The 27,449-nt window shown below is 44.7% G+C and overlaps 1 protein-coding gene across 1 annotated transcript in view; it reads right to left on the bottom strand.

Moving 5' to 3' along the window:
* Positions 1–27,449, bottom strand: part of KIF5C (kinesin family member 5C) — a 151,010-nt gene that overhangs the window by 80,348 nt on the left and 43,213 nt on the right. The window contains exons 2-3 of the mRNA XM_036859061.1: positions 12,441–12,531; positions 4,350–4,423 (exon numbers count right to left, since the gene is read on the bottom strand). Of these exons, the coding sequence (XP_036714956.1) occupies positions 4,350–4,423; positions 12,441–12,531 (165 nt within the window). The remainder of the gene's footprint in view (positions 1–4,349; positions 4,424–12,440; positions 12,532–27,449) is intronic.

Raw genomic sequence — 27,449 nt, 5'->3', positions numbered from 1 at the left:
TTATCCCATGCTTTGTAAAATTTGTTCTGCACCGATATGTTCGTCTCAGTACTGAGCTCCATGGTTTGCGTTTACAACAACATGCTTTAAAAAAGAAAAAAGGGGGACCTGTGGGAGGCATGCAGTCTTAGCCGGAGGTAACTCCTGGTGGAGACAGTATGTCTCTCACAAAAAGCAGAGTCACTTAAGGGCTTTGTTTCCTTGACTTGGAATGCACTCTTTGTTCCAGGCCTGGGGAATGTAAGAGATCAGCAAAGCTATCTCAGGCCAGGAGACCTCAGGGAACTGAGAGTCTTGGTTGTTCCTTATGGCTGGGGCCTGTGCGTGCCTAGTTAAGAGAAGTTAATGTTCAAGGTCATTGTAAACTTGCTGACGTCCATGGTGGTGACTGAACTGAGACGATAAGCAACTTCATGGGTTCCTCTTCTGTCTATATAAGATTCAGTAGATTCTAAATAAAGTGCCTTGCAACCATCAGTTGTCTTGGTCCTTCTGACCCCATACTCGCGGTGCTATTCAGTCCCTTGCCCCTCTCCGTTGGGACCTGGAAGACCCTCTGCGGTGGCTGGACCGTCGCAGTGTTCCATAAAGGTCTTCACTGCATCTATGTTGACTGCTTTGCAAATGAAATGCACATGTACACATACAATAAACAGTCACCTCAGGCAGTAAAAGGTGGTCAGGAGGCAAAGAGCTATAGAAACTCAGAGAACAGAAAAGTCCCTTCCAGCTGGGGTGATATGGATGGCTTCCTTGAGAGACACCAAATCCTGAGGGATGAGTAAGATTAAGGATGGACAAAGAGGATGTGGGCAGAGGAGAGGAGATGGGAGTAACAGAACAAAGGTCGGAACTGAGAGAACAACGACAAGTTTAGTGGGCTGGAGGATCAGGGATGGACTCGAGTGGAATGTCCTGCTCCGTCATCTCGTTTCTCCCAGAAAGCAAAAAGAAGAGACATTTTAATGCTTGCATCTGTATAATCCTCTTCAAAAACTTTTCCCACTTCTGAAGGTGGCCTTCTCGGAGCACATGTGAAAGCAGAAACCAGACCCAGGCCACTGGCCACGGAACAAGACTCCCTTTGTTCCAGCCCCCGTGGCCTCCTCAGCCTCCCAAGCAGGACAGAGTTTCCTGAAACACTTAAGATGGGAGAGCAGGGGGCCTGTCAGCGCAAGAGCCCCAATGCACTCAGACAGGCTCATTAAAAATCACTTGGCAACTCCTCACAGCAGGGCAGCCTGCACCCTTCCAGGGCCTCCAGGTGTCCCTTTGGGCAGAAGGAAAAACACTGCATGTCTCCATCCACCTAAATCCGTGCGCAGAAGAGGGCCACAAAGTGAGGCATGGGGCCGAGAGAAGCCCTTCCCAGCCTCCCGTGCTGAACAAAGGCCCAGCCCTCTCTTCCCCAGGCAGCCGGCACCCAGGGACCTCGCTTCCAACCCTCCCCTGAGCACTGCCAGCCAGAGCCCAGCCAGGGCCCAGTGCACCAAGGGTCCTATGGAGCTTAGCACCAACACTGCCAAGTACTTCCTCTTTGCACTAAAAATCCACCTGAAACGCACCATTTTCAGAAGCTAATCTTTCCAATTTTATGTCTGCTTATCTGTTTGTTCCCCTCAGTAGAAGGTAATGGAATCACCATTGGATGTCAGACCCAAAACGGAGGGGATTAAAATGAAAAACAGCTTTTAAATGTGACAGCTCTGTCCATTCAGGGAGTTAACAGCCCCTTGCAAAAGCCTTTAAAGGATCACAATGTGTAATGCCGAACACATAAAATCCTCCTTTCAGATGGTGAGAGCCCTGCGGGGTTTTTTTTTAAATTTAATTGCATTCCAGGATCTTGGGTTTCCTGGTCTCCTACAGTCTCTGGGTTTCAGCTTGGGGTTCCTCCTTTCCTCTGTTTTCCTCTAAAATATCCCCTACCTTTTCTCCAACCTAAAATCACCCAACAGAAAGAGCCAGATGAAGTGTGTGTAGGGGGTGAGAAGGTGCTTGGAAAGGACCCACAGCCACCCGACTCCTTCCTCCTGTGGGCCTAAGCATGTGATCCTCCAAAGTCACAATAAAGAAAAGCAGCTCATTACTAGCAACCTTTTAAAACTGACAAGGATGGAAAGGAGACAGAATTTAGGCAACTGTGAAGAGTGGCCCGCACAGAATCCCATTCCCTTTAGGCCCCGTGATTCCCTCTGGAGCCACAGCACTGCGCCAGGAGTTGCGCGGCTGACACCGCGAGTCACAGAGGGCTGGTGATGCCCTCATTTAATAAGACGTCTCCAATTTTAGTGTGAAGGAGCTGGCGTACCTCTTTGCCATCTCCTCACACCCACCTATCCCTGCCATACACACAAAACACAAACTAAGGTTTTACTCTGGGGACAGGTCTCTCCTTTGATAGTTTACAATTTAAATTTCTGACATTTAGCAAACACCCTGTATTTCCCAAAGACGAATTAATCCCAAAGCTTAAAATGTCACTCGTAGAGGCATTTTTGTAAGATGTGGGGGGATTTTAAATATTGCATTTTTTGTACTGTATATCGTTTGGTAATTTTCCAAAGAACTAAGGAATGATTCCCTCATGAGAAGCCATCTCTTAATATCTCTCTCTCTCTCTCTCTCTCATGCCTTATGAACCATGAAGAAGGTTCTGTCCATGGTTACTGGAGTGGGTGGAACTTAGGAAATGTATATCACTGCGGCTTTTCTAGCGCCTAGAAGGTTAAGGGTCTGGGGCCCAGGAGGAGAGGCAGGTGAGGGGCCAGAGCCGGAGAGTGGGGACGGCCGTGCCTGTACCACCATTTCCAAGGAGTACTGCAGTAGGACGTGAGATGCAGAGAAGAGAGACGGAAAGGCTCAGGTGTCAGGAAACAGTCCTGCTCCGTCTAGAAAAGGTGGCAAATAAACCTCGTGCTTCCTTTAATCCGTACAATCTCTGAACCACTCTGTCTCCAGCAAAATGGGGGGGAAGCGAGTCAACACAACAGGAATGAGATCCCCAGAGTCACACCCCACACTTGAAATCGGTGTGAGCAGAACATCAGAGCCCTGGGGATTTCAGCCTCGAGCCTTTGAAATCTCTTCTTCAATAGCAGTGATTCATAAGCTAAACCGATTCTGCAGCAGCCGTCTCAGTGACATTCCCAAGAGGGGACAGTAAATGAAAAACATAAGCTTGAAGGATTAAGGATTCATCTTACCCTGCTGCTTGTAAGCTGAATTCCCCAAACGTCCTCTGTGTAGTTTCTTATAATAACTGCTCTTTCACCTCTCCTCACCTGTCAGGTGGGCCCAGCCTTTAGAAGAATTATCCAGCCCCAAAGGCCATATAGGAGTCCGATCCACGGCAAAAAGCAGGAAAAGAAGAGGTAAAGGGGACCAATTTTGTCTGCAGGCGCGCCTTGTCTGGAAGACAGCCTGGAGCCACAGAGCTCCAGGGCTAACAATTAGAGCTGGTGTCACACCCTCAAGTGCACAGAGAGGCCAGGTGTGTAAGTCTCCTCCAGGGAAGGATACTGAACACTTGCTCACAATGTGCGTGGAGGGGACTAGGGTACACTGGAGGGCCCAGCCCCACAAACGTGCGTCAGCCAGGGCCACCATGAGGCTATCATTTTCACAGATATTTTATCGAAGGCTTCCTAGGTGACCACCACGGTCCCACACAATAGCAATGTGAGTAAAAAGGTGAACAAGACAACGAAGAACACTGCTTCAGTGAAGCTTACACTTTATATTACGGTGACATTTCACCCAGAGTTGCTAGATCTTCAGCATTTTCAACCAAAGTTGGACACTTAGAATTGTTTGAAACCATCCCATTTTAAACACTGCCTGCAATTAAAAACAAACAAACAAACAAAAAACACTGTGCAGGTCAAACAAAAATATGTCTGTGGGCTGCATTTGGTCCACAAGCCAACTTCTCTCAACCTCTGACCTACCATTTTTTATTTATTCAGAAGAGACTCGCCTCCCCAGAGGCCCTTCTTAGACTAAATGATTTTCACAACAGACTTTCTCAGTAAGATTGGGGCGGCAGTCCACAGGGATACTCGCACCACTGTTTAGCTTATCGATGATTATTTTAAATAGAATTTATTGTTCCTATTTTGACAGAGCTATCAACAAAGGATTTTTTAAAATACTGAACTCCTGAGATTTTATTACTCAACAATATTTTTAAAACTCCTCAAAGACACAAAAAAATTGTGACACAGACATAACCACCCCTTAACCATCCACTGCCCAGTCAAAAAGCCGCATGCACCTCGCAGTTTGCTGGAAGCACCACTTCCGTTCAGTCATCTCAGAGACGACATAACAGCACGCGGCAACCTTACCTCCATGGTGTGCGTTTTTCCTGATGATGTCTGCCCATACGCAAAAATTGTCCCATTATAACCCTCAAGGACATCTGCGAGCAAGAAAGAAAATTAAAATTAACCCATTACTTTGATTGCATGCTAGTGCTGGTGGCCTGTTTTAAAACTACATTTTCCAAATGGCCCATCTCATTTTTCACACAAATGATGTATTTCAACTCCATTTGCATTTAAGTAGAATTGTGAGATAAAAGCAGGAATGAGGGCCTCCTCTGCTCCACAAAATAAAAAGAAATGGACTCACATGGCTACAGAATATATTAATGAAGAAGGAGGCAGACACACTTTCTCCTGGTAACATCAAAATCGAAACAGGTATCGAGCAGTATATTTTCTTTTTAGTAGAGAAGTATTTGAGTTTTCTTCTCCACATTGATCTCTTGAGATCAGTTGAGGTGGGAAAAAAAAAAAAAACCAAAACATTATCGTGCCCTGAGTCTCTGGAGTGAGGTGTAGAATAGGATTTCTCTCCTGGAGATCTGATTTGGGTCGGTTTAAACCCTGGCCCCGGCGGACTCCTTGGGGAGGTTTCTTGAGAAGGTCGCGCTAAGCCCCTTCAGAGCAGAGCTACTCCACAGCTGGGGGGACAGGGTCCCACTCTGTAGACTGAGACACATGGTGACAATCCAATCAGCCCGGAAACCAACTGGGCCCTGACTCGAATTTAGGGCCTCTGTTTTTTCAGTGACTGTGCTAGCAAGATGACCCTGGCCCAAGAGCATCGGGAATTTCTTTTAGTTACACAAGAAGCAGACCATGCCACACGCTGCAGGCCACTTCCCTCTCTCTCACCCAGGGGACGAGGGGAGGCGTGCAGACAGATGCACTGACGCTGCTATGAGCTGACGATTATCTGTGGGAGTTCTTTCAAAGCAGCAAAGGTGATTAAAATACATTTAGTGCTCATTTCCCTCGATCCTACTTCATCCACATAAACATCACTGAAAGCGGAATGATGCATAATTAATATTCCCTGACCCACCATCTCTATATAAAGGGAGGAAGTCCTCATTCTTAAAAGCACCAAGGGGTGGGGAGGGGAGCCCCATAAGGGGGTGTCCTCTCCAAGGCCATTTACAAAAAAAATCAAGCCAGGCAATCAGCTCCATCGATTTCAGGCCCTGATTAGGTTGCTTTGTTTGCTTTTTTGGTCTCTCTCAATTTTATGATGCTGGTTAGTTTCTGTTGTTTTGTTGGGTCTTTTAAAAAAAAATTTTAATACACATTTTACTGGTCTGAGCTTTTGGAGTGTGAACTGGGGTCAGGAAAGAAAGCAGGCGTTTTCCTCGGGTAGCTAAAAAAAAGAAAAATTAAGTGGCAGGATTTTTTTTTTTTTTTTAAACTCCTGGCAGCCCTCAAGAGTTTGTGTCAAGCTATATTGAGAGAGAGAAAATGTTCGCACGTATCCAACTTCTGGTAATGGTCTCCCTGGTAACGGGGGAAGCAAAAACTTGAAGACTACAGTGTAAGGGTTGGAGGTTCAAGCTTCAGTTTTCTCAAAAATGCCAACTTGCCCAGAGAAAAGATTTCTACAGTCTGAAAATGGTGGCCGGAGTGGAAAGCTTCTACACAACCACAAATGTGACAGGCTTTCAGGGACCCAAAGAAAGTGGTCTCCACCCTGGGTTGTGGTTTTAAAATTCTACATATTCATGGCACAAACAACTCCAGACAGTGAGAACGCCAGCCACAATCCCAGCGCTAAAGCTCCTGTTTATTAGAGACTAAACCTCTCCCCCCACACTGAAAGGGCTTTCTTTCTCATCTTAAGTCCCTGTGGAGGAAGCAGCCTGGGACCGACCCCTGACCTCAGGTGTTGGGACGGGAAGACGGAAGCCAAGGCCAGGAGTCCCCCTGCTCCTCATCACAGCCGCTGGCCGCCCTACTCATTCACCTGCACACACAGGTGGCCCTGAACAACTGCCCCACGCTGAAGAAACCTCAGCTCAGAACCCAGCTCCGCAGACGGGAGAAAACCCAGCACTTGCTTCTTCCTCTGCCAGGAAGCAATGGGACCAAGACATCTGAATTCTGCCCCATAGACAACCCCCAGGCTCAGTCCACCCCTCTAAACCCACCCTCACTAAGAGAATGCACAATCCTCCTAACTCCCAGTGAGTCACTGCTCACCAAACTCCCTCAGGTTAAGGACTGGGACACATATATGCAAACAAGAGCCCATGGAGAGCATCGCTTTCTTGCAGTAGGGAGCTGAGAGGCACACGAGACTCTTACCCTGATTCTTTGCTGCTATTTCAACACTGCGGGCAATTTCTTAGTTTTTGTTTTTGTTTTTTTTTAAGAAAAAGAGAACATATAAGAGAAGCCCATTCAGACAAACTTTTTTTTTTAAACATCATTTTTTAAAAAACATCTTTATTGGAGTATAATTGCCTTTTTTTTTTAACATTTTTATTGGAGCATAATTGCTTTACAATGGTGTGTTAGTTTCTGCTGTATAACAAAGTGAATCAGCTATACGTATACATATATCCCCATATCCCCTCCCTCTTATGTCTCCCTCCCACCCTCCTTATCCCGCCCCCTAGGTGGTCACAAAGCACCAAGCTGCTTCCCACTAGCTATCTATTTTACGTTTGGTAGTGTATATATGTCCATGCCACTCTCTCACTTTGTCCCAGCTTACCCTTCCCCCTCCCCCGTGTGGCCTTTAAAGTGTTCAGAATCATGTTACAATTAATTTGTTGTTGGAGAACCTACCTCTGGTGCTCAAGGTTGAACAGGGCTGAGGCCGCCCTCTATCAACTGGATTCCGAATCAGAAGGTAATTTAAAAAGAAAACAGAAAACTCTTCAAACCCGGTGTTCTCTACTTTCTTCCAAACTCCAGGGCTGGGGGAGTTTGTTTGTTGTTGAGTCTGTATTTGCTTATGAGAGGAGAGGAGAGGAGAGGCCGGGAGGGGGGAGCAGCACAAAAGTGCATCTGGGGCTGGACCACTGAGATGCGGGGAGATGGACACCCGCCAAGCACAGAGAGATGAGGGGACAGGCCTGTGCTCGGTGCCACTGAGCCACACAACCAACCCACCCGCCTCTCGCAGAAACAGCCCACAGAAAGGCACTTTCATCACGCTGAGTGCAGGTCCTGGGGCCGAGGAGAGCATTTGTTTCAGAGTCTCCGCCGTAACAGAATGACTGTTTCTATACACCAGCCACAGAGCCAGGAAACAGCCCAGCTGGACAGAACCTTTCTTTGTGATGGGGTCTGGCGTGACGTGACCTCAGCTCACACCACACAGCCAGCGGCGCCCCACGAACACAGCACACATCCATCCAGCGGCCAAGCAAACCCGAAAGAGAGAGTCCACAGCGGGTGGGCAGAGGCCTGGGAGGGAGGAGTGGAACGGGGTCCTTGAAAATACTTTCTGCTTCCCGGTGCAGCCTTCAGAGCCAAGCTTTCCATCCTAGGTTTTATTAGTTCTGAGTCCAGGTCTTGCTGAAGCAGAAGAGTTAGTTCCATTATCAGGTAAGAATTTGGGGAAGACATAATCATACCGACACACCAGGGTGCCTGAGGAGGCTGCTGTGGCCTCCTATCGGCTCTCCAGGTGAAACAGTGGCCTGGTCGTGGCACCAGAGCCCCTGGCGATAGTGGCTGCGGCTCATCCCTGGCTGGGAATCCTAAGGCTCTTGCCAGCCGACCACACTACTCAGGCAGGCGGCGCCCAGAGAACGCAGAGACCGTTCTGCCGAATGCCAGAGGCCAACCAGGATACTGGCCCCGCCAGTCCGAGGGCAGCCACTGTGCCCAGGTGAGGGCATGCAGCGTCTTCAGAATGGAAGCGTGTCTCATTATCGGCAGACAGCCAGGGCCACCCTTCGGCTCTGTAACCCAGTCTCCGTTCTCTCCCCTCTCCCCTTCCCCACCGCCATTCCTACCCCTGTCTTTTTGCAATGTGGTCCATATGGCCTGACGGAAAAGGAACAACTCATAAAATAATTATCAAATGCTCACTATGGGCCCACCAGAAAAGTGGGGGCAGGATAGTAAAATTCAAGTTAAGTCAGACAAACTCAGGTTCAAGGCCCAGCCTCGCTTCACTACTCCCTAAATGACCTGGCCAAGTTACTTCACCTCAATTTCCTCTTTAGTACAAAGGGAATAATAATGCTCACGCCTCATAAAGTTGTAAAGATTTAAAATGCAATAACATATGTAAAATGCATAGAGGGTGCCTGACAGATAACAGCAACTAAATAAATATAATTCTTCTTAAGAGTCATATATAATAGAATAATAAAATAGATCTGATAATACCCTAAGCTTGTAACTCTTCAATGGGTCCACAACACCTATAAGATAAAGCCCTTCAATTTCTATCAAATTCTGGTCCAGTCTAACTTTTTAGGTCTCATAGCCATGCATCCTGTACCATTCTAAGCTGCCCATATAATTTGGGCCTTTATGCTTTTGCTTTTGCTATCCCTTCTGCTTGTACCGCTCTGCATTTTCTATGCTCCTCAGAACCCAACCTTTCCAAGAAGCCTTAATTCTCCAATCCTCCTCTCTACCCACCAAAACCAGTAGTGACTTTCTTCTGTGCTCCCATAGCATTTTGCACACACCCATCCTAAAGTACATAATCCCCACGTGTATGATAATTGTGCATGCGTCTGTCTCTTTCCCTATACTCAAAGATTCTTGCAGTCTTATGTATCTTGGTGACTCCAGACCCTAGCAGTACTTACCACATGGCAAATACCTAATATACTTTCATAAAAATTTGAATAAAAGAAACAACGAAATGAATGCAATTTAAAGAAATCAGAACTGGAAAACGAGAAACCATCTTCTCTAGCACTGGATGGTCTACATCCAGTTAATTTGGGAGGCAAATGCCAGGCGTGGCTTCTGTAGGCTGGGACGCAGTTATTCTTATTTCAGTAATAGTGTCCAGTAACCATGGTTTTTAATTCCTAGGGCATCCATAGGAACCTTTCTATTTACCATGCTGGTACTCACAAACCCTATAACCTCTTCTAGAAGAACTGGAAGAGATTCTACACACTCTTTCAGACGATGTTTTGAGAAATACACACCAGATAAAGAAGGGAGCGTGGGAGACGCCAGGACTCCACAATCAAATGTTCAAAATATTTTTTTTAACTCAGTGAAGTTGAAGGGAATGCAAAGACTGAGAGAGAATAAAGCTGTCCAGTTAAAAGGAGTCTTCCTGATCTCAAAAACATCAAGGGTTTAGATAGACTTGAAAGGAAAGCTCACCAGTCCACTACATCACCATGAATCACAGAGACTGCGATTTAAACTTCCTTTAGAAGTCAATTGACTCAATTCTTGGCCTCTAGAAAAAAAAAGACCCCCACCGCACCACCTTCCATTCTTGATGTAAATAGGGCTTGTCATGGCCACAGATGTCTCAGCTGTACCTGGTAATCTATTCCAAGCAGTTCTTTCTTATACACCTACATTTTAGATTGCTGATGCAGAAATACACAGCCACTTCCCTTCACACTAGCCTCAGTGGATATTAAAAAAAGTTAAACTTGGTCTTCATTATGCCCCTAATAATTTTCTTTCAAGGGAGAATAGGATACTCTTTATTGCTACAAAATGAGTAAGCTCGTGTTATATGTATGGTGCCCAAGAAATGTCTGTTTACTATACCATGTCAGAGCCTGATTTTATTCTATTATTATTATTTTAATTAATTAACGAATTAATTAATTATTGGCTGCATTGGGTCTTCACTGCTGCGCACGGGCTCTCTAGCTGCAGAGTGCAGGGGCCACTCCTCGCTGCAGTGCGCAGGCCTCTCACTGCGGTGGCCTCCCTTGTTGCAGAGCATGGGCTACAGGCTTGTGGGCTTCAGTAGTTGTGGCACGCGGGCTCAGCAGTTGTGGCACACGGTCCCAGTTGCTCCGCGGCATGTGGGATCCTCCCGGACCAGGGATCGAACCTGTGTCCCCTGCATTGGCAGGCAGATTCCCAATCACTGCGCCACCAGGGAAGTCCCGATTTTATTCTAAATAGTTTTCTTTGTGGCTCACTATATATTTGGGCCTCAAGTTATCCATAGTTAGGGTGTCCACAGGAACCCCCCAGGGATTGCCCATTTCTGACAGTTCATATATTATAGAGAATTCCAAGCGCTGAAAGGACCCAAACTTATCTAGTAAATAAAGACTCAAAGATTATTATTATTGTTCGTTAATCACAGGACTTTTAAAAAACAGAGTTCATCCATCTCTAATTACAATGTCAACTTAGAGCGGGCAGGTATGTGTTTAAATGGACCTAATGCTTAGCATAGTACATGGTAAATACTATTTAGATCTGATAATGAAGGAGGAGAGAAAAAGAAGGAAATTCTGGCTCATATGTGATTAATCTTACTTTAATAAAAATATGAAAGAGTCTGATAATAGAGGGGAAGGAGGGCTGACTAGGAGCAAACTAGAACTATATATTCCAGAAAGAAAGAGCAAATACGTTTAGATAGAAAGAGAAGCAAAAGAGTAGAAGTAGAGAGAAGACAAAAATTACCACCAGATACAGGCCCAAACTATTAATTCAAAAAAAGCTCATATTCAGACATATTTTTTCTCTTCAATTTTCTATAATAATCTTACTGTGAAGACCGTCTAATTTAACTGATGTCTGCAACAAGAATGTGAATAACCATACACCTCAGCAAGGAACATTACATACTGATGGGCGTCTCCCACGCAGGTGTCCAGGGTCAGAATTAATCTAACAGATGTACCCAGGGCTGATTTTCACGCATTTCAAGTAGTTAGGTTAGTCAGCTCAGCTTCTAAAAATAAGTGGATCTAATATGACAAGGTGTTTGGGGTTTTTTTGTTTTTGTTTTTTTGTACTTTTCACTCTTTAAATCTAGCACTGCCTATAAAAGTGGTAGCATCAAGACATTTGAAAGCACAATTGCTGCAGCATTCAAATTTGAAGGCAAGGATTTAATGATGAAAAGCAAAGTAGCAGGAGATGCCCCTCAGCTCTGTCCAGATGGTGAGCTCCCCAAAGGCAAGCTCCATCCTGCCCCTGATTTAAAAGGGTAAGGTAGAGCAACGTGTAAATTGCTTTGTCTCCCTGCTGTTATTTTGACACAGATCCTTCAGGACCAAGGCCAGTCCCAGAGAATAGGATTGACCTCTAAGACAAAAATGCAGGCTTCAGGCTACCTATGTGGAAGAACAAATGTCAGGATCTGGGTGGGATGGTTGAAAGTGGGTTAGATGAAAGTATAATTGAGGAATGCTGACTAGCAAGAACAACTCACTAACCAGCAAGGTAATGTGATCTTAGGATGCTGTAGAAAATTCTTTGACACCCAAGAATTTTCCACATTTAAAGCTTCTTCCTGAAGACTATACTTTCAGGGATCATTTCTACTGACACATACACACTACTATATATAAATAGATAACTGTATAGCACAGAGAACTCTACTCAGTACTCTGTAATGGCCTGTATGGGAAAAGAAGCTAAAAAAGAGTAGATATAGGTATATGTATAACAGATTCACTTTGCTGTACACCTGAAACTAACACAACATTGTACATCAATTATACCCCAATAAAAATATTTAAAATTAAAAAAAAAAAGCTTCTTTCTGAAGAGACAGATGTACAAAATAAATCAACCAAAACTACACAACTGGAGTCTCAGAATAGATATTTTTCTCCTGAGGAGGTACTATACCTTCAGCAGTATTTTAGAACCATTACAGAAATAGTGTGACTATAGCTTACCTTGCTTTTAAGCTTCTGGGTGACAGAATTACTCTGCCCAAAAGGTGGCAAAAGAAATAAAGAGAAAGAAAGAAAAAAAAAAAAAGAATAAAGAAATCTCCTTGGAAAGGAGGTATGAGGAGTTAAATAACTCGCCTGACATCACAGCAAATCAGGGCCAGAGCTCGCTATAATTCAGTGTTTCCAATTAGCAGGCCTCTGCTTATGGTCAAGGGGTATTGATTCCTAGGCTGCGAATACCACTTACTGTCTTCTATTACTCTGAAGCGCCCCGAGGAAATGAAGAGCTAGCACTTACCTTTGACAATTTGCTTTGCACACGCGTTGTAAACCTGCTCTTGGGTCGTGGTGGGAGGCAGCACTCTGTCGAAGACATATGGCTTTCCTTGCTAGAAGGAAACGGCAAAGCACATTAGACGCTTAGGAAGAAAAGGCACTAATGGCAGTAGTCAGACCGTAGGCACTAAGTCACCAAACCCACTCTTTAAGGCAGTTCCTTACCAAGACTAGGGAAATTTTCTTTCTTTTTCTTTCTTTTTTTAAAAATAAATTTATTTATTTATTTTTATTTTTGGCTGCGTTGGGTTTTCGTTGCTGTGCGTGGGCTAAGCGCGGTGAGCGGGGGCTACTCTTCGTTGCAATGCACGGCCTTCTCATTGCGGTGGCTTCTCTTGTTGCGGAGCAGGGGCTCTAGGACCGCGGGCTTCAGTAGTTGTGGCACTCGGGCTCAGTAGTTGTAGCTAACGGGCTCCAGAGCGCAGGCTCAGTAGTTGTGGCGCACGGGCTTAGTTGCTCCGCAGCATGTGGGATCTTCCCGGACCAGGGCTCGAACTCGTGTCCCCTGCATTGGCAAGCGGATTCTTAACCACTGCGCCACCAGGGAAGCCCACGACTAGGGAAATTTTCTAACATGAACCACACCTATACTGTTTGTGTGTGTGTACTGTATGTTGAGAATCGGAAAGGAGAAAGAAGAAAAACATTTTTTTTTCTACTTGAAACACCTTTTCTGATGAAATGTAGGTTGACACCTCATTCACGCATTTAAACAAATACTTAGTCACTGAGAGTTTCTTCTGAGCCAGGCATAGACTAGATGCTAACCAAATCGGAAGACAGTCCTGCCTGGAGAGCATTCAATCAAGTGTGATGGCTATAATGAGCAAGAAAGCAAACACACAGGAAAATGCAACGTGCCTAGGTATAACGTAAAGGGACAGAGGGGATGAGAGAAGGCCAAAGAAGACCTCTGTGAAGCAGTACCAGTTAAGTGGATCTTTAAAAGATCAGAAAGGTTGAGGCATGTGAAGAACTGTGGAAGAACATTCCAGGCAAAGGGTGGAGCAGACAGGAAGGGGCCTGGGGTGATCAAGGAACTAGAGGGTGTACAAGAGGAGATGGGAAAGGAAATTAGCCAAGGTAACGCACTTGGATTTTATTCAATGGGAAGATGCCATGATCTGATTTAAGAAGTTGCTCTTAATAGGCAGATATTATTGCTCTGTGTCCTAGATTACTCTAGTGTTTTCTTCACATGCGTAAGTGGTGTCTTAACTGGGTGGAGGCTTTGGAGATAAAGGGGGGCCTCTACATAAATATGTTTATAAATATATAAATCAAGTGCTCTCCCCAGGCGTGGGATCTGGGGATTTGGCCCGACACTGGGCTGTGTGCGATTGGAGGAGGGAACTGCTGGAGGGAAGGGAAGAGGTTCTGCTGAGGTGCTACTGACTCCTGAGGTGCAGAGCCCTGCCACTCCACCACTCAGCGTTCAACAAGCAGTTACTGGGCATTTCCGCGCCCGGTGCTGCACACTGGGGAAGCGGGTGGGGAGGACAGACACTGCCTCTTCCCCGGGAGAACGCCCCATCACAGCACCTCTTCCCCACCGATTACCACCCAGGCAAGGGGTGGTCCTCCCCCGGCCCCTTCACCTTCACTTTCCCCAAGTGCAGAAGGGGGGTCAGGATTAGAGAAGGGAGGAGAGGAGAGAGTCCAGAGCCTCCTTCACTCCCACCCTGCACCTCCTACATGTGGCTCTGGACACAGGGAACCACCCAAGGACAGTCTGACACCTCGAAAAGATAACCGCTCATGGGGGATCCAAGGACAAGGCTTGTTACATCCTATAACCTTCACACAAAAGGAAGCACACAGCTGTCAGACCGGCTTAACGTTTCACTCCTCTATGTCTATGGTAAAGCCACACGTAGGTGAGGCTATGCGTTAGGGCTGTGCTCTCAAGCTTTAGTCTTTAAAAAAAAAGAGATTGCTCCAACCAGGTAAACGAGCTACTTCCAACTTGGTTTTAGAAAAATATGGAGAATTTTCAGGTACGATCAAATTTTGGTTTTATACAAAGCAGCAGAACCATTCATTCTGTTAAAATTCTGGAAAGGGATTATTTCCCTATGTTTTGTTCCCAGCAAGTCTCATTCAATCAGTGAATCTGGTATTTGGCTGAATAACCACGATTATACTCCTCACCGCAATCTATTGCCAATGGTCAGCCCACCATATTCTTAGCAGCTTTGTCTATTTGTAAAATTCAACTAAATGTCAGTAGTGTCAAAGGTTAGAATAAACATTTACAGAGTTTGCCTAAGTATTTGTCGTCCGCTGAACCTTCTGGAAAGAAAATGCAGCTTTGCTTAATTTAAAACAAATCCATTATTTCTCCAAACTTGATGAGAATCACCAAAATAAACCGTCTTGTGTACAGCATGATCCTGCTTTAGGTTTTAGAGAAAATGCACTTGACACAGCAGGGGAAAGGACCTATTAAATTATAGTATATGGTACAAAAAATAGGACTCCCCAGTTTTGCCCTTTAATTTAAAATGTTTGTTGGAGTGTGCTATGCTTTCACTTTAAGAGACGTAGAAAGCAAGAAATCTCTACTCTTCATTTCAATAATATCACATTTACCAAGTGACAAACGCATAATACAATGATTTTCCATAAGCGGAAGTTAATTCCCAAACAGAAACTGCCTTCGAGAAAAGAGAAAATTTAGAAAATGATTTGTTATGAGACTTACCTTGTCAGGATTAGAACATAAATTAGTTAAAAATGTAAGCATTTTTATGTGTCTTTTCATGCACTGAGGCGGTCATAGGCTTTTATTTTGAAGAACTGACTTGCGGCATAGTGTGCCAGCTGTATATACAACTGCCATTTAAGCAAAAATAACAACAACGAACTCATCAATCTCTGCTGTTTTGGTAAAGAAATGAAAATCTCACAAATCCTGGTCGAGACTGCAGCAAAGACCCCCAGGAGACAAGAGTCTCCCTGTTTCTGATCCCACTGTGGCTGAGGGTTTCTGTGGGCAGGCAATGGGCCCAGCTTGCTCTAGTTGTCACTACATTTGCAGCTGCAGAATAAATTTTTGGATTTACATTTTAATATGGGTGCTGGGTGCTAACATTTGAAACTGAATGATGAGGTCACCAGTTACTCCTTCTGGAGACACTTTCCTTTCCAGGCACCTATTCAGCACATGGTCCTCTGAGACCTCTCTGGCCACTCTGTCCGTGACCTTTGCTGATGTCTCTTCCAGACTTCTGAGTGACAATGTGTCCTGGACCCAGACCTCAGCCTCCTTTCTGTAATTCAAATGAACATGTCAGCCTTCAAATCTCACCCAAGCTCCAGATTCATATACTCAATCGCCTGCTAGACACTTCCACTTGGATGTCCATTAGCCATCTCAAACTTGACTGGACAAAAAAGAACCATCAAGCCCTCTATGTCTGAGTAAGAATTGCACCACCAATCACCTAGTACTCAGGCCAAAATCATTCATCATGTCCCGTAGATTCCAAATCCAAAATATATCCCAAATTCTATCACTTCCCACCATCTACACCACATAACCCCAGTCCAAGCCACCATTGTTTCTCATGAAGACAACAGCTACAGTCTCCTGACTGGTCTCCTGCCTCCATTCTTGCTCCTAACAATCCAATCTTCACTTAGCAGTCAGAGTGAGTTTTCTAGAACTATAAATCAAATGATATCATCCCTCTTAAAATTCTCCAGTGGCTCCTATTATACTTAGACTAGACCCTCTCCACCTTCAGCTCCCTGCATTCTCCTCCATCTTACTACAGTGTAGCCCACTGGACTTCCTTCAGTACCGTACTTATTCCTCGGCTCAGAGCCTTTGCTCTTAACTCTTCCACCTTCTTGGAATTCTCTCACTGCAGACCTTCACTTGGCTCACCACAGATCTTCATTTGGCTGTCTCTTCATCCCCTGCCAGATGTCAACTCCAACTTCTCCTCCTTTGACGGCTTCCGTTACCCTAAACTAAAGCAGCCCCACCCCACCCTGACATCACTTTCTATTACATTACCCTATTTGGTTTGCTCCACAGCAATTACTATGTGACCCATTCTCAACCAATCAAATGGACCACTACTATTAAAGCATCTAACCAGCTAAGACAGAAGCCATATACATGCCAAGACCTAATTGCATGTTATGCAAACCTGCTGCAATTTATGAAAGGAATCTGGATGGGACACACACTCCACATACATTACAACTGAAAATAAGGTAACCCAGCTTTGCCATGAAAGTCTCTCGCAGAGCAGTTCTAATTGCATGGGAGCGGTGTAGCTAAATAACTTACCAGGATCACATACAAAAAAATAACAGCAGATGGTTCTTACATTTTTATAGTTAAAATTAAAAAAAAAAAAATCAAACCACCAGAATTCCTATCAAGTTATTGAGAGCAAAATGTCTGTGAACCATATGGCCTGTCTGTTAATACATTTGACCTGTTTGTTACCCAACAACTGTTCCCCATCCTGGAAGGAATATTACTCTGGGAGACAGAAGAAAGCAAAAGACCCACTTAAAGTTTTAGAAAATGGGCACCAGGAGAGAGGTTAAGGAAACTGAAATTAATTATGCCCAAGAAGAGATAATCAAGAGGTAATCTAATAACAATCTCTGAGACCAACCAAGGGTTGCGACCAAAGGGGGCCAATGATTTAAATGATTTGTCTTCTATCTTTATTAAGAAAGAAAGAAACAGGAAAAAAAGACTTAAATTTCCACAATGAGATTTAAACTCACTCTGTGGGATTATCTTCAGACACTGAGTAGAGGAAGTGATTACTGAGAATATCACTAACCTCTCCATCCCAAGTGTTTGGGTGACTTCACTCCTGAAAGTACAGAATATGACAAGTTCTTCCTGTGCTGACCACCTTCTCACTACTGTCCACCAACACCATCACCAACCACTGTGATCCAAATCCTTTTATATTTTATCTCTTTTAATTCTCACAGTAACTCTATGAGGTAGGTATTATTATCTCCATTTCACAAACTGGAAAACTAAGGCCCAGTCACATCATCAGCTCTATTACTTTGGGGAAATTACTTTAAGTCTCTAATTTCAAGTGTTCTTCCTTCACATCATGCTGTTTTCCTAGGTAGCTAATGATTTATTGGAAAAGTAGGAGACACTTGGAACAGCAGATGTTAGGACTAACATGAAAGATTGAAGCAAAGCGATTAATGAGGCAACAAAAGACAGAGAGCCCTACCATAGCCTACGGAAGTCGAGACAGTGTTAACCATGAAGATGGGATTGACAGGAACCCAATGAGGAAAGAAGGGCTTAAGATCAGGAAAGAAGGACAAGACTGGCAAGAAACACGGTGGGCGTGCACATGGCAAGGCTTCCTTGCAACAGAAGGAATTAAAAACAGGTGAAAGCCAACCAGAGGCAAGGAAAAGGCAGATGTAAGACTTGTTATGAAAAGAAGGAGTTATTAAGAAAAATTCTAAAATTTTTCAGAGCCAAAACGTCCTTGGTCCAAACCCAGCATTGTGTTTTACAAACAGACAAACGAGATTGGGAGAGGGTAGACGACCTGCAGAAAGTCACCCAGCCAATTAGGTGCATAGCAGGTCTGTGCCTAGAATCCAGACCTCCTGGCTCCCTGTCTCATGCTCTGAGAATTCTGACTTTAGAATCAGTTGCTCTCTCTGAACATCAAGGAAACAAGCATGAGCCTCTGGTACTTTTTTCCCCTGCTTTCTTCCCCATCAATTCTAAATTATTTCCAAATATACAATTGATTAGTTCAACAAAGAGTTCTTGCTATGAGAGCTGGAGCAGTACAGCAGGAGAATTAGAATCATGGCCTCTCAGAGTTAACAGGAACTCGAGAGCCAGCCCATCCAATGCCCTCTCAATGCACAGCTCTCATCTCCACAGCCCTGCGAGGCAGCAGGGAACCTGCTCAAAACTCAACTAGCTCCAATTGTTAGAAAGTTGTGTTCTTGTATTGATTTAAAATTGGCCTCCCTGAAGCATCAGACCTGGCGCTGTTCTCCAGAACAAGACAGACCAAGGCTCTTGGCCTACATTTACATGGCAGTTTTTTTTCACTTTGGGAGCTAAGTGTTCAACATCCACATCTCTTTTCTCTGAGAGAGAAAGGCACATGTGCTTCCTTCTGGACAGGTGTATGGGTTTGTCTAAAATTGAAGGACTCCAAAGATGTCCAAGGTTAAGACATCAGTAAAACATTATATTAGTTTGCACAAGAATAAATCAAATAAGATAAACTCATAAACTGTCCAGGGCTTGGCAAACAATCTGAAAGAATGTTTCTAAAACATTAACTAAAAAGCAGGAAGCCTTTGGGTTAATGTTGATACTCATTTTTTTATCGACACAAATATTCTGCCAGAAGAAGTTTTGCTTTGTGTTGTTTATTGAAATACAGCTCACATACCATTCACCCCTTTAATAAGAAAGTACAATTCAGTGGTTGTCAGAACATCCACAAGGTTGTGCAACCATCACCTCTGTCTAATTCCAGAGCATTTTCATCCCCCCGAAGAGAAACTTTGTATACATTAGCAGTCACTCCCCAGCCTCTCAATTCCCCCTGCCCTGGGCAACCACTAATCTACTTCCTGTCTTTACAGATTTGCCTGTCCTGGAATCATATGATATGTAGCTTTTTGTGACAGGTTTCTTTTACTTATAATGTTTTCGAGGTTCATCCGTGTTGTAGAATAAATCACTTCATTCACTTTCATGACTGAATAAAATTCCACTGTATGCATTTACCACATTTCATGTATCCATTCACCAATTGATGGACATTTGGGTTGTTTCCAGTTTTTGGCTATTATGAGTCCTGCTATGAACATTCATGTAGAAGTTTTTATGTGGACATATATTTTCATTTCTCCTGGTTATGTAACTAGGAGTGGAATTTCTGGGTGATATAGTAACTCTACGTTTAACTTTTTGAAGAACTGACAAATTGTTTTCCAAAGTGGCTATACCATTTTACATTCCCACCAGCAGCATATCAGGGTTCTAATTTCTCCACATCCTTGCCAACACTTGTAATTATCTGTTTTCTTTATTATAGCCATCCTAGTGGGCAGGGCAGTGGTATTTCTTGGTGATATCAGGAGACGTTTTTAAATTGACACTTACATCATAAAATTTATATTAATATATATTATGGACACAGAGATGTTCCCAGGCATTGTAACACATTGTTGTGCTGTTAACATTTAAAAAATGGCCCAGAATGAATCATCTTATGAAAACTATAAGTTATATACATCCACATGCTTTAAGAAAGAGAACAGTGGACCAGGAGGAGTGGACTTATAAAGGGATTTATAATAGTGTTTCTGTACTCCTCACTCCAGTAGCCAATATTTAATGTTGCCCAAAGAAGGCTGCCTACCAAAATATGGTGGAAATGAACCCAAATACACTTGGGTATAATTCCCATTTCTCTGAGGCTCAGTTTCCTCGTCTGTAAAACAGAGTCAATATTATCCACAATTCAGGCCTCCTGTGACCATTAGATGTGCTCATGCAAGTAAAGGATCTAGGGCAGTGCCTGGTGTTATAGAAGATGCTCAAGACATGGTCAGTGTTATTCTGTTACGAAAAATTTGAGCCAATTTTCACCGGGCATTTGTACTGCAAACTTACTCAGCAGTGACCCTTTAAAGGAAGGGATGCTAATAAGTGATAATCATTCATAATGTACCAGCTCCGAGACTTGGCATGCCAGTGCCCGTACCACACCCAAGTGCCAAACCACACCTCAGGCATCTAGGCCCCCAGGTCTGCGACTCGTGAGCTCTGCTCCACAGAGCATGGGGGCCACTTAATTTCCAGGGATCCTCGAAAAAATTACTCTGTTCTAAGGCCATCTCCTACACTCTTTAAAAATAAATAGAATTTCCATGTTCAGTCATAACGCTTGTTCAGGAAAGCGGAGGAGTTGTGTCTGGTACAGGCACTTGTAGACTCTCCAGCTTTGCTATTACAGATTTGGACCCTCTTGGAAACATCTGTGATTATACCAACTGCAAGCCTAAAGCAGATGCTTCCAGGGTCCTGACCATATCCCCTCAATCTTCACCATTTCCACGCACACTGGCCCGACCTCCAGCATCTGCATCTCTGCCTGAGGGCTTTTCTGGCGCTGGAGCCCTCTCTGTCACCCACAGCAGGCCAGAAGGACCTCCCCAGCACCAGCCCAGCGGTCCTCAACCAATGACTGACAGGAGCTGGGATAAACACTTCAGCTCCCTCACCCAGCGGTGGAAGGGGAGGTGAGAGTGACTCTGAGGCAGGTATTCCAAACTGGCTCCCAGGGTTCCCCACTGGGACGGAACTCCCATTGCACGTGGTGGTAACCTGCGTGATGACACGCTCTCTGTTGGTTTCCTTCTCTTCCCTGTCTCACTTCTCCACTCCTCATCAGTGTCTCCAGGAACCACCTCCCAAAGAAACTTGAATTTGAATCCCTTCTCAGTGTCTGCTTCTGGGAAGGTTCAAAGTAAGGCAAAATCCCAGACATTTTTGCTCTTCCAATCAGTAAGGAGGTCCTAAGAGATTCGGGGTTTGTTGAATCACTGTCGAATATGGAACCATCACATTTGATTGATGTCCAGACCGGGGAGGGGGCTGGTGGGTGAGTGGAAATCAAAATCCTTATTAAAATTTAACAGGGTGTGGGTTTGGGACACTGTCCTAGAGAAAGAGGTGACTTTTTCTTCATCAAAAGATGCTGGTCACTTGCCAAGCCTCGGGTCCATGGGGCCACATCTGCCCAGAGGATGACCAATTTCTCGCCTACACAAATGAGGGCTCCAGGCTCCTGAAGATCCTGACCTAGCAGAGTGTCTTGGACATAGTGGTACAGGGTAGGTGCTCAGTAAAATTCTGCTGCTGCTGCTGCTGATGATGACTAATGCCTGCAGACGAGCATGCAGGGTGCCAGGACACCATGAAATGGTGCTGGGGTGCTGGAGGGAGGGACGGAATCCACATTCACCGTCTCTCTCCGGAGTATCAGAAACGTCAGTTGTTACTGACCATTCTCGTGCCCCCCTCTCCAAGATGTTAGCAGTCATGGAGTTGCCCTATCTTTTTCTGCATCCCTTTACTCCTCTTTACCCCATCACCTACCTTCCCATGTATCTGGAACTGGCCTGCAAATTCCCAAAGCAGAAAGAAACCTCTCTGTGCCAAAGCATCCCATACACAGCAGTGACCAGCTCTTTCCCATCACTGTTACATCCTCTCCTGGGTCCACCCATCTGCAAATGTAGCCTCCCAAGGAGACCCTGAGGCCAGTCAGCCTGATTGTTCCCATCAGCTGAGCCCTCCAGCTCCATCTTCTCCTCGCCACCCCACTGCCTGTCCCCATCTACGCTGGGATGACTCTCTGACCGGGGATAGAAATGCAAAGCCAGAGCTGGGCCCAGACATTCCCGTCTCCCTCCCCACACTGGCTCTGTGCCCCAGGGAAGGAGCTCGGTGCCAGTTCTGGCCAAAGCCAAGGCTGTTCCCAGGAGAGGCTGCAATAAAACTGACGACCATGAAGCCAGTGGAAGCAACTGGCTTCCACTGGAGTTGCCAAGGCAATGCCAACCTCTGCACGTCTTGAGAAGGAACAAAGGCAACACACAAGCATGAATCTTGTAAGCCTTCTTCCTGTAGGAAACCAGCCTCCAATTCTTTCCTTTCTGCCAAACGTCCTGCTGCATGGACACACAAGCGCTGTCAAAATCCCAGACGGCTATGAAAAAACACTCTGGGACGGCAAACTGCCCAAGTGACAATGAAGAAATTCCGAATTATTGCCCGGCTGATGGACAAAATGAAGACAGAAGCGTTACTCTTGTGAGAGAAATTAATGGGATCTGTGTTTCAAAACTAAGGTTCTTATTTGTATGTGATTTTCATTTCTTATCAAAATACAATGAACTCCCCCCAGTCTTTGCCCTTCAGCTGTTCTGTACCCTAATCTACCAAGACGTAGAGATTAGGAGAGAGTCAGAGGAATTGATTCTACTCCAGGACCTCGTCCCACACATACTTTGTGACCTTAAACAATTTACCTATATTTTCTGGGTCTCTTCCTCTCTGGCAAGTGAAAGATTGGCTGTTTCCAGCTCTAACGTGTTGTAACAGTAATGAGGACCACAGGGGTTCTGGAATTTTTCCCCATAAGAGTGGCCTCTGTCTTGACCACGTAGGGCATGAGAGGAGGTAATCTTTAAACCGGGGTGATCTCAATGTTCTGTATACTTGGAGAAATGAATAAAAGTTGCTGCTGTGGTTGTTTCAGGAGATCTGGTTTTCTGCCAAGTCATTTCGGGGGAAAAAACGATCAAACCTTTCTCACTGGAGAGAAGGTGAAAAGCTATTTCATTGAAGGGAGGGTTTATTTTGCCAAATGAAAGAGAGCAAAAACGACTCTGAGCCTTCTTTCTGGGGCAGGCCGCCCTGGTGGCAGCTGCCTCGCGAGGCACTGGGCAATCCAGTCAAACTGCCACTCTGCGAACCTCTCCCAGTGATGCCAAGACTCCCGGTGGCATCTCCAACAACATGGAAGCCACATGGTTAACACATACATGTTCTCGTCCCTTTAGTTAAAAAATGAAATATAGGGCTTCCCTGGTGGCGCAGTGGTTGAGAATCTGCCTGTCAATGCAGGGAACACGGGTTCGAGCCCTGGTCTGGGAAGATCCCACATGCCGCGGAGCAACTGGGCCCGTGAGCCACAACTACTGAGCCTGCACGTCTGGAGCCTGTGCTCCGCAACAAGAGAGGCCGCGATAGTGAGAGGCCCGCGCACCGCGATGAAGAGTGGACCCCGCTTGCCGCAACTAGAGAAAGCCCGCGTGCAGCAACGAAGACCAAACACAGCCATAAAAAAATAAAAAAATTTAAAAAAAAGAAATATAAAAACTTTTCCCCAGACCTGCGCTTGACTAGGTATGGGGCGCACAGAGACTTCTGATAAACGTGCACTGCAAATATTTACTACAAATAGAACTAATATTCTACTAATTTTTTCACTCTTCAGAAACAGCTTACATAATTGTAATTTTCCCATGCATTGGACAGCAATTCTGCTTTTATGGTATATTCAGGTCCCTCATCTCCATTTCAAAGGGAATATTAGCTTCCCTTTCTGAAGAATAACTTCCCATGACCATAGGCAAAGCAACAATTTGAGCTGAGACTGGGATCCAGAATTCCTGGTTCCCAGCCAAGCCTTCTACCCATAACACCATATTGCAGCTTGTCACTGATCCTCCAAGAACGTAGTTCATCTCCAACTACAGATTTTCTAAGAATTCCACACATTTGGGTTTAGAACGCAGTATAACCTTGCTTTTAAGGTTTTAACCTTGCTTTTAATGCAGTATAAGGCTTGCTTTTACATATTACTGAAAAAACGACTCCCATACATTACAGAAAAAAATGTCCCACAAAATAGAATGCTTACATTAACCAAAACCAGCACCAGTTGTTAAGTGTGGGGTAGCTGTGTTCCAGTGGGCATCTAGGGTACCGGCCCCATTGGATTAGAGAGCATTAGCCCTGTAAAGGGGAGCTGCTCCATGCAAACTCATTAGCTCTTCCACATCCAGCAAAGCCTAGAATGGATGGGCTGGAACTCAGGATGCATAAGGCTCAGGCATCCCAGTCTAATGAAACTATATCCTCATCTAGGAGAACAGAAGTTTGACCCATGGAAGCAGACTTCCCCAGTTAGCAAATGAGGTACTTGGGACACACCAAAAAAAAAAAAAAAAAAGTTTTGTTGTTTTAAAGATTCAGTGTTACTGAATTCAGCCACAATTTTGTATTCAGCAAATCTTAAAAAAAGCCGTTTTAAGTGCAGTGGACACAGAAGGCTTGCATCTTTTTAAAAATTTAAATTTTAATTGGAGGATAGGGCACCATATTTGTCAGCACTTAAGGCACTGGAAGGTCTGGGTGACCACAAACAAGTTGGGATTTAGAGTAAAGTCTCCCAACACTTCCTTCTGCCTGCCCACGCCGCTCCTCCTGACTTGAAGTTCCACCATGTGAACCATTAATGGATCAGACAACAAGAGAAACTAGTATGGTTCCAGAAGGCTGTTAGAAATAGCTTTCTAGTGTTCTGCCAGGAGCAGCAATTAGCTCATCAGATTCATTAGTTTATAGAACCGAGATAAACCAATTGTTCATTTCTGAGTAGACAATCAGGGAGGGGAGGAGTTTCCAAACAGGGAGAGTCAGGACGACAGGGAGAAGGCACCAAAGGCAAATGCATCTCCTTCACCACCAGCCTAGGATGGGTCAGCAGGTAATTGTTTAAACCTATTACTCCAAGCAGCTTTTGCTCAACTACTGTTATCTAGGATTAATATACACCCAGTTATCTGAAGGGCTGCTTGTGGGTGCCTTCTCCTTTGAGAAGGGACGCTGTGTTCATCATTCTCATCCCATGTTTCCTTTCTGTATCTCCCTCTTCATTAGCGCGTTTCAAGAAAAGGAAGGAGTTGGTGTATTAATTTTTTTTCCTTTGTCCTCCTTCAGACCACTGCCCCATCTCGGCCCTCTTTCTCCATCAAACTACTTAGAAGGAAGGTTGGTCTCTTGTTTCTAGTACGTCTCGCTCCTTCCCCTCACATCCTGCCGTCTAATTTTTGTCCTCATTCAGCTGCTTTCTTAAAGGGCTCCATGGTCTGCTAATCATCAGATCTAAGCCCTCTGACAGCCTGCAACATCCTCAAAGTTTATACAGCATTTAGAATTATGCGGCAGCCCTGGCTTCTGGTGAAGCTCTGATCCACTGTCTCCCTAGATACTGTACTCTGTCGCTCAGTACCCTTTCCTGTCTTCCTGCCGCTAGTTCTCCTTGCTGCCAACTCCAAATAAAGAATGTCCCCAGCTCTCTCACTGGACCTCTTCTCTTTCCTTTGCACCCTCCTCTTCTGTACTCTCTCCCATGGGAGAGCTCAAACACTTCCATAGTTTCAACCATAAGTTGTGTGCAAAAGGCTCACAAAAGTCCCCTCCTAACTCTGAGCCTCTCACCCATGTTACCAACTGTTTGATTAAAACCTCCAACTAGATGTCCCCAAATACCTTATACAATGGATGCTGACGAGAGAATTCATTGCCTTCTTCCTCCTCATGTTCTCCCCACCCCCTTTTTCTACCACTGTCCCCAATTATCTAAACTGAAAAGCTCAGAGTCATCTTGCCCACAGCTCTCCCTCACCACTGTCACCCAGACCATTGCCACAGAACAGTGGTTCATTTCTTTGGCCTATCTCTTGCTTTGCATCTCAGCTATCCTTATTACTTTTTGCCTACGCTTGTGCAAGAGCCTTCTAGGGGGTCTACTTGTCTCGTCTCTCTCCAGTGCATTCTACATCCTTTGCCAAATCCACCTACCTTTGGCCCTGCTCCTAAAAGATGGCACTCAGTTACTTGCTAGGATGACCTACTGTACACAGGTTTGATGCCTTCCACAATGCGGGACCACCTCAGAGGTGGGTCCTTCCCTACCCAACACTCCAGTGACGTGCTCACAGCAACTTCCCTGCCTCCACCTCACTGCTGCAACTGTTCCCTCTAACTGGAATAACAACCTGATACCTTTACCTTGTTATCTGTCAAAGCACTACCTGTTCTCTAAGACTCAAATGTTATCTCTCCCAAGATAAAGCCTTTTCTTGAGCCTCTCAAATAGATGCTCTCTCTCTCACACACTTCATATCTCTCCTTTTCCCTCCCTCTCTCTCTCTCCTTTGAACTTCTATGGCACTTTCATATGCTTCCAGGAGGACCCTGACCTCAGATCACAAGCTACTTCACCTTATAGTCACCCAGAAGCACCATGTTATAAGAAAGCAGGATCCAGGGTCAAAGATTAGGGTGAGAGAGAGAGATCTTATTTGAGTGACTCTCACCTGCCAAACCCTATGCTTTGTCTGGGTCATCACATAGATTTCTCACAATTACTCTCTAATATAACTATCACTCCTTGCATTTTACAAGTGACAAGGTCAGGTTCAGAGAGGTCCCTGACTTGCACAGCGTCACAAAGCCTGTATTATATTTGCTTCACACGGTATCAGTAAGAACCAACTAATAAAAAGCATACAAAATCACTTTACAAATTGCAAAGTATTGTATACATATTTGTTATTAGTGTTAAAACCTATATTACCCTTCTATAGACTTTTAATTATTTAAGGACATGTTTTCTATCTTACCCGTCTTTAGATTCCTGGCAATATTTATAATAATTATTAAAAGTGCTTAAATAGTTGCTTAATTAAATTGGATTTCAGGTGCCATGTCTTGAATTAACAGTATTTTGAAAGTTTTCACTCCAAAATAAAAGTTGCCATTTATTGAGCAGGTGTGTGTACCAGACATAGACCATCTCTAATCTCCACAGCAAGGCTGGAAGGCTGGTATTACTGTCCCATTTTACAGGTGGGCAAATCAGAGTTCAGAGACAATCAGGAACAATCACACAACTAGTAAGGAGCAGAAGAAGGAGGGTTGGATTTCAAAGCTCATGATTCCCCCCATTCCAGACTCCCAATCACAAAGATCCAGTTCACCTAAACACCAACACAATCCAACAATGTTTCTGCATCAGAGAGGATTCCCATCCCATAGGAGCACAGAAACATTATTTTCTCTCTTATACCCACAAGCACTGAGAGCCCCCTCTCAGATTACCCTCAATATTACCACACAGCTGGACGTATTTCATATAGCTACAGATTCAGAGTTTCTCTTCTCACTGCTTTATTCAACAAATATTAACAAACTCCTTCATGTGCCAGGCACTGTTCTAGACACTGGGAACGTAGTGGTGATGAGACATGAGTTCCCCGCCTTGATGGGGCTTTTATTTGAATGGAGTGGGAAGAGACAGGCAATAAGCAATGAAGTCATAACAGAGATCCTTTCTGCTAG

Source organism: Balaenoptera musculus, chromosome 7 (genome assembly GCF_009873245.2).
Source record: "Balaenoptera musculus isolate JJ_BM4_2016_0621 chromosome 7, mBalMus1.pri.v3, whole genome shotgun sequence".
Lineage (NCBI taxonomy): Eukaryota > Metazoa > Chordata > Mammalia > Artiodactyla > Balaenopteridae > Balaenoptera > Balaenoptera musculus.
This window is presented reverse-complemented; position numbering and strand designations above follow the sequence as displayed.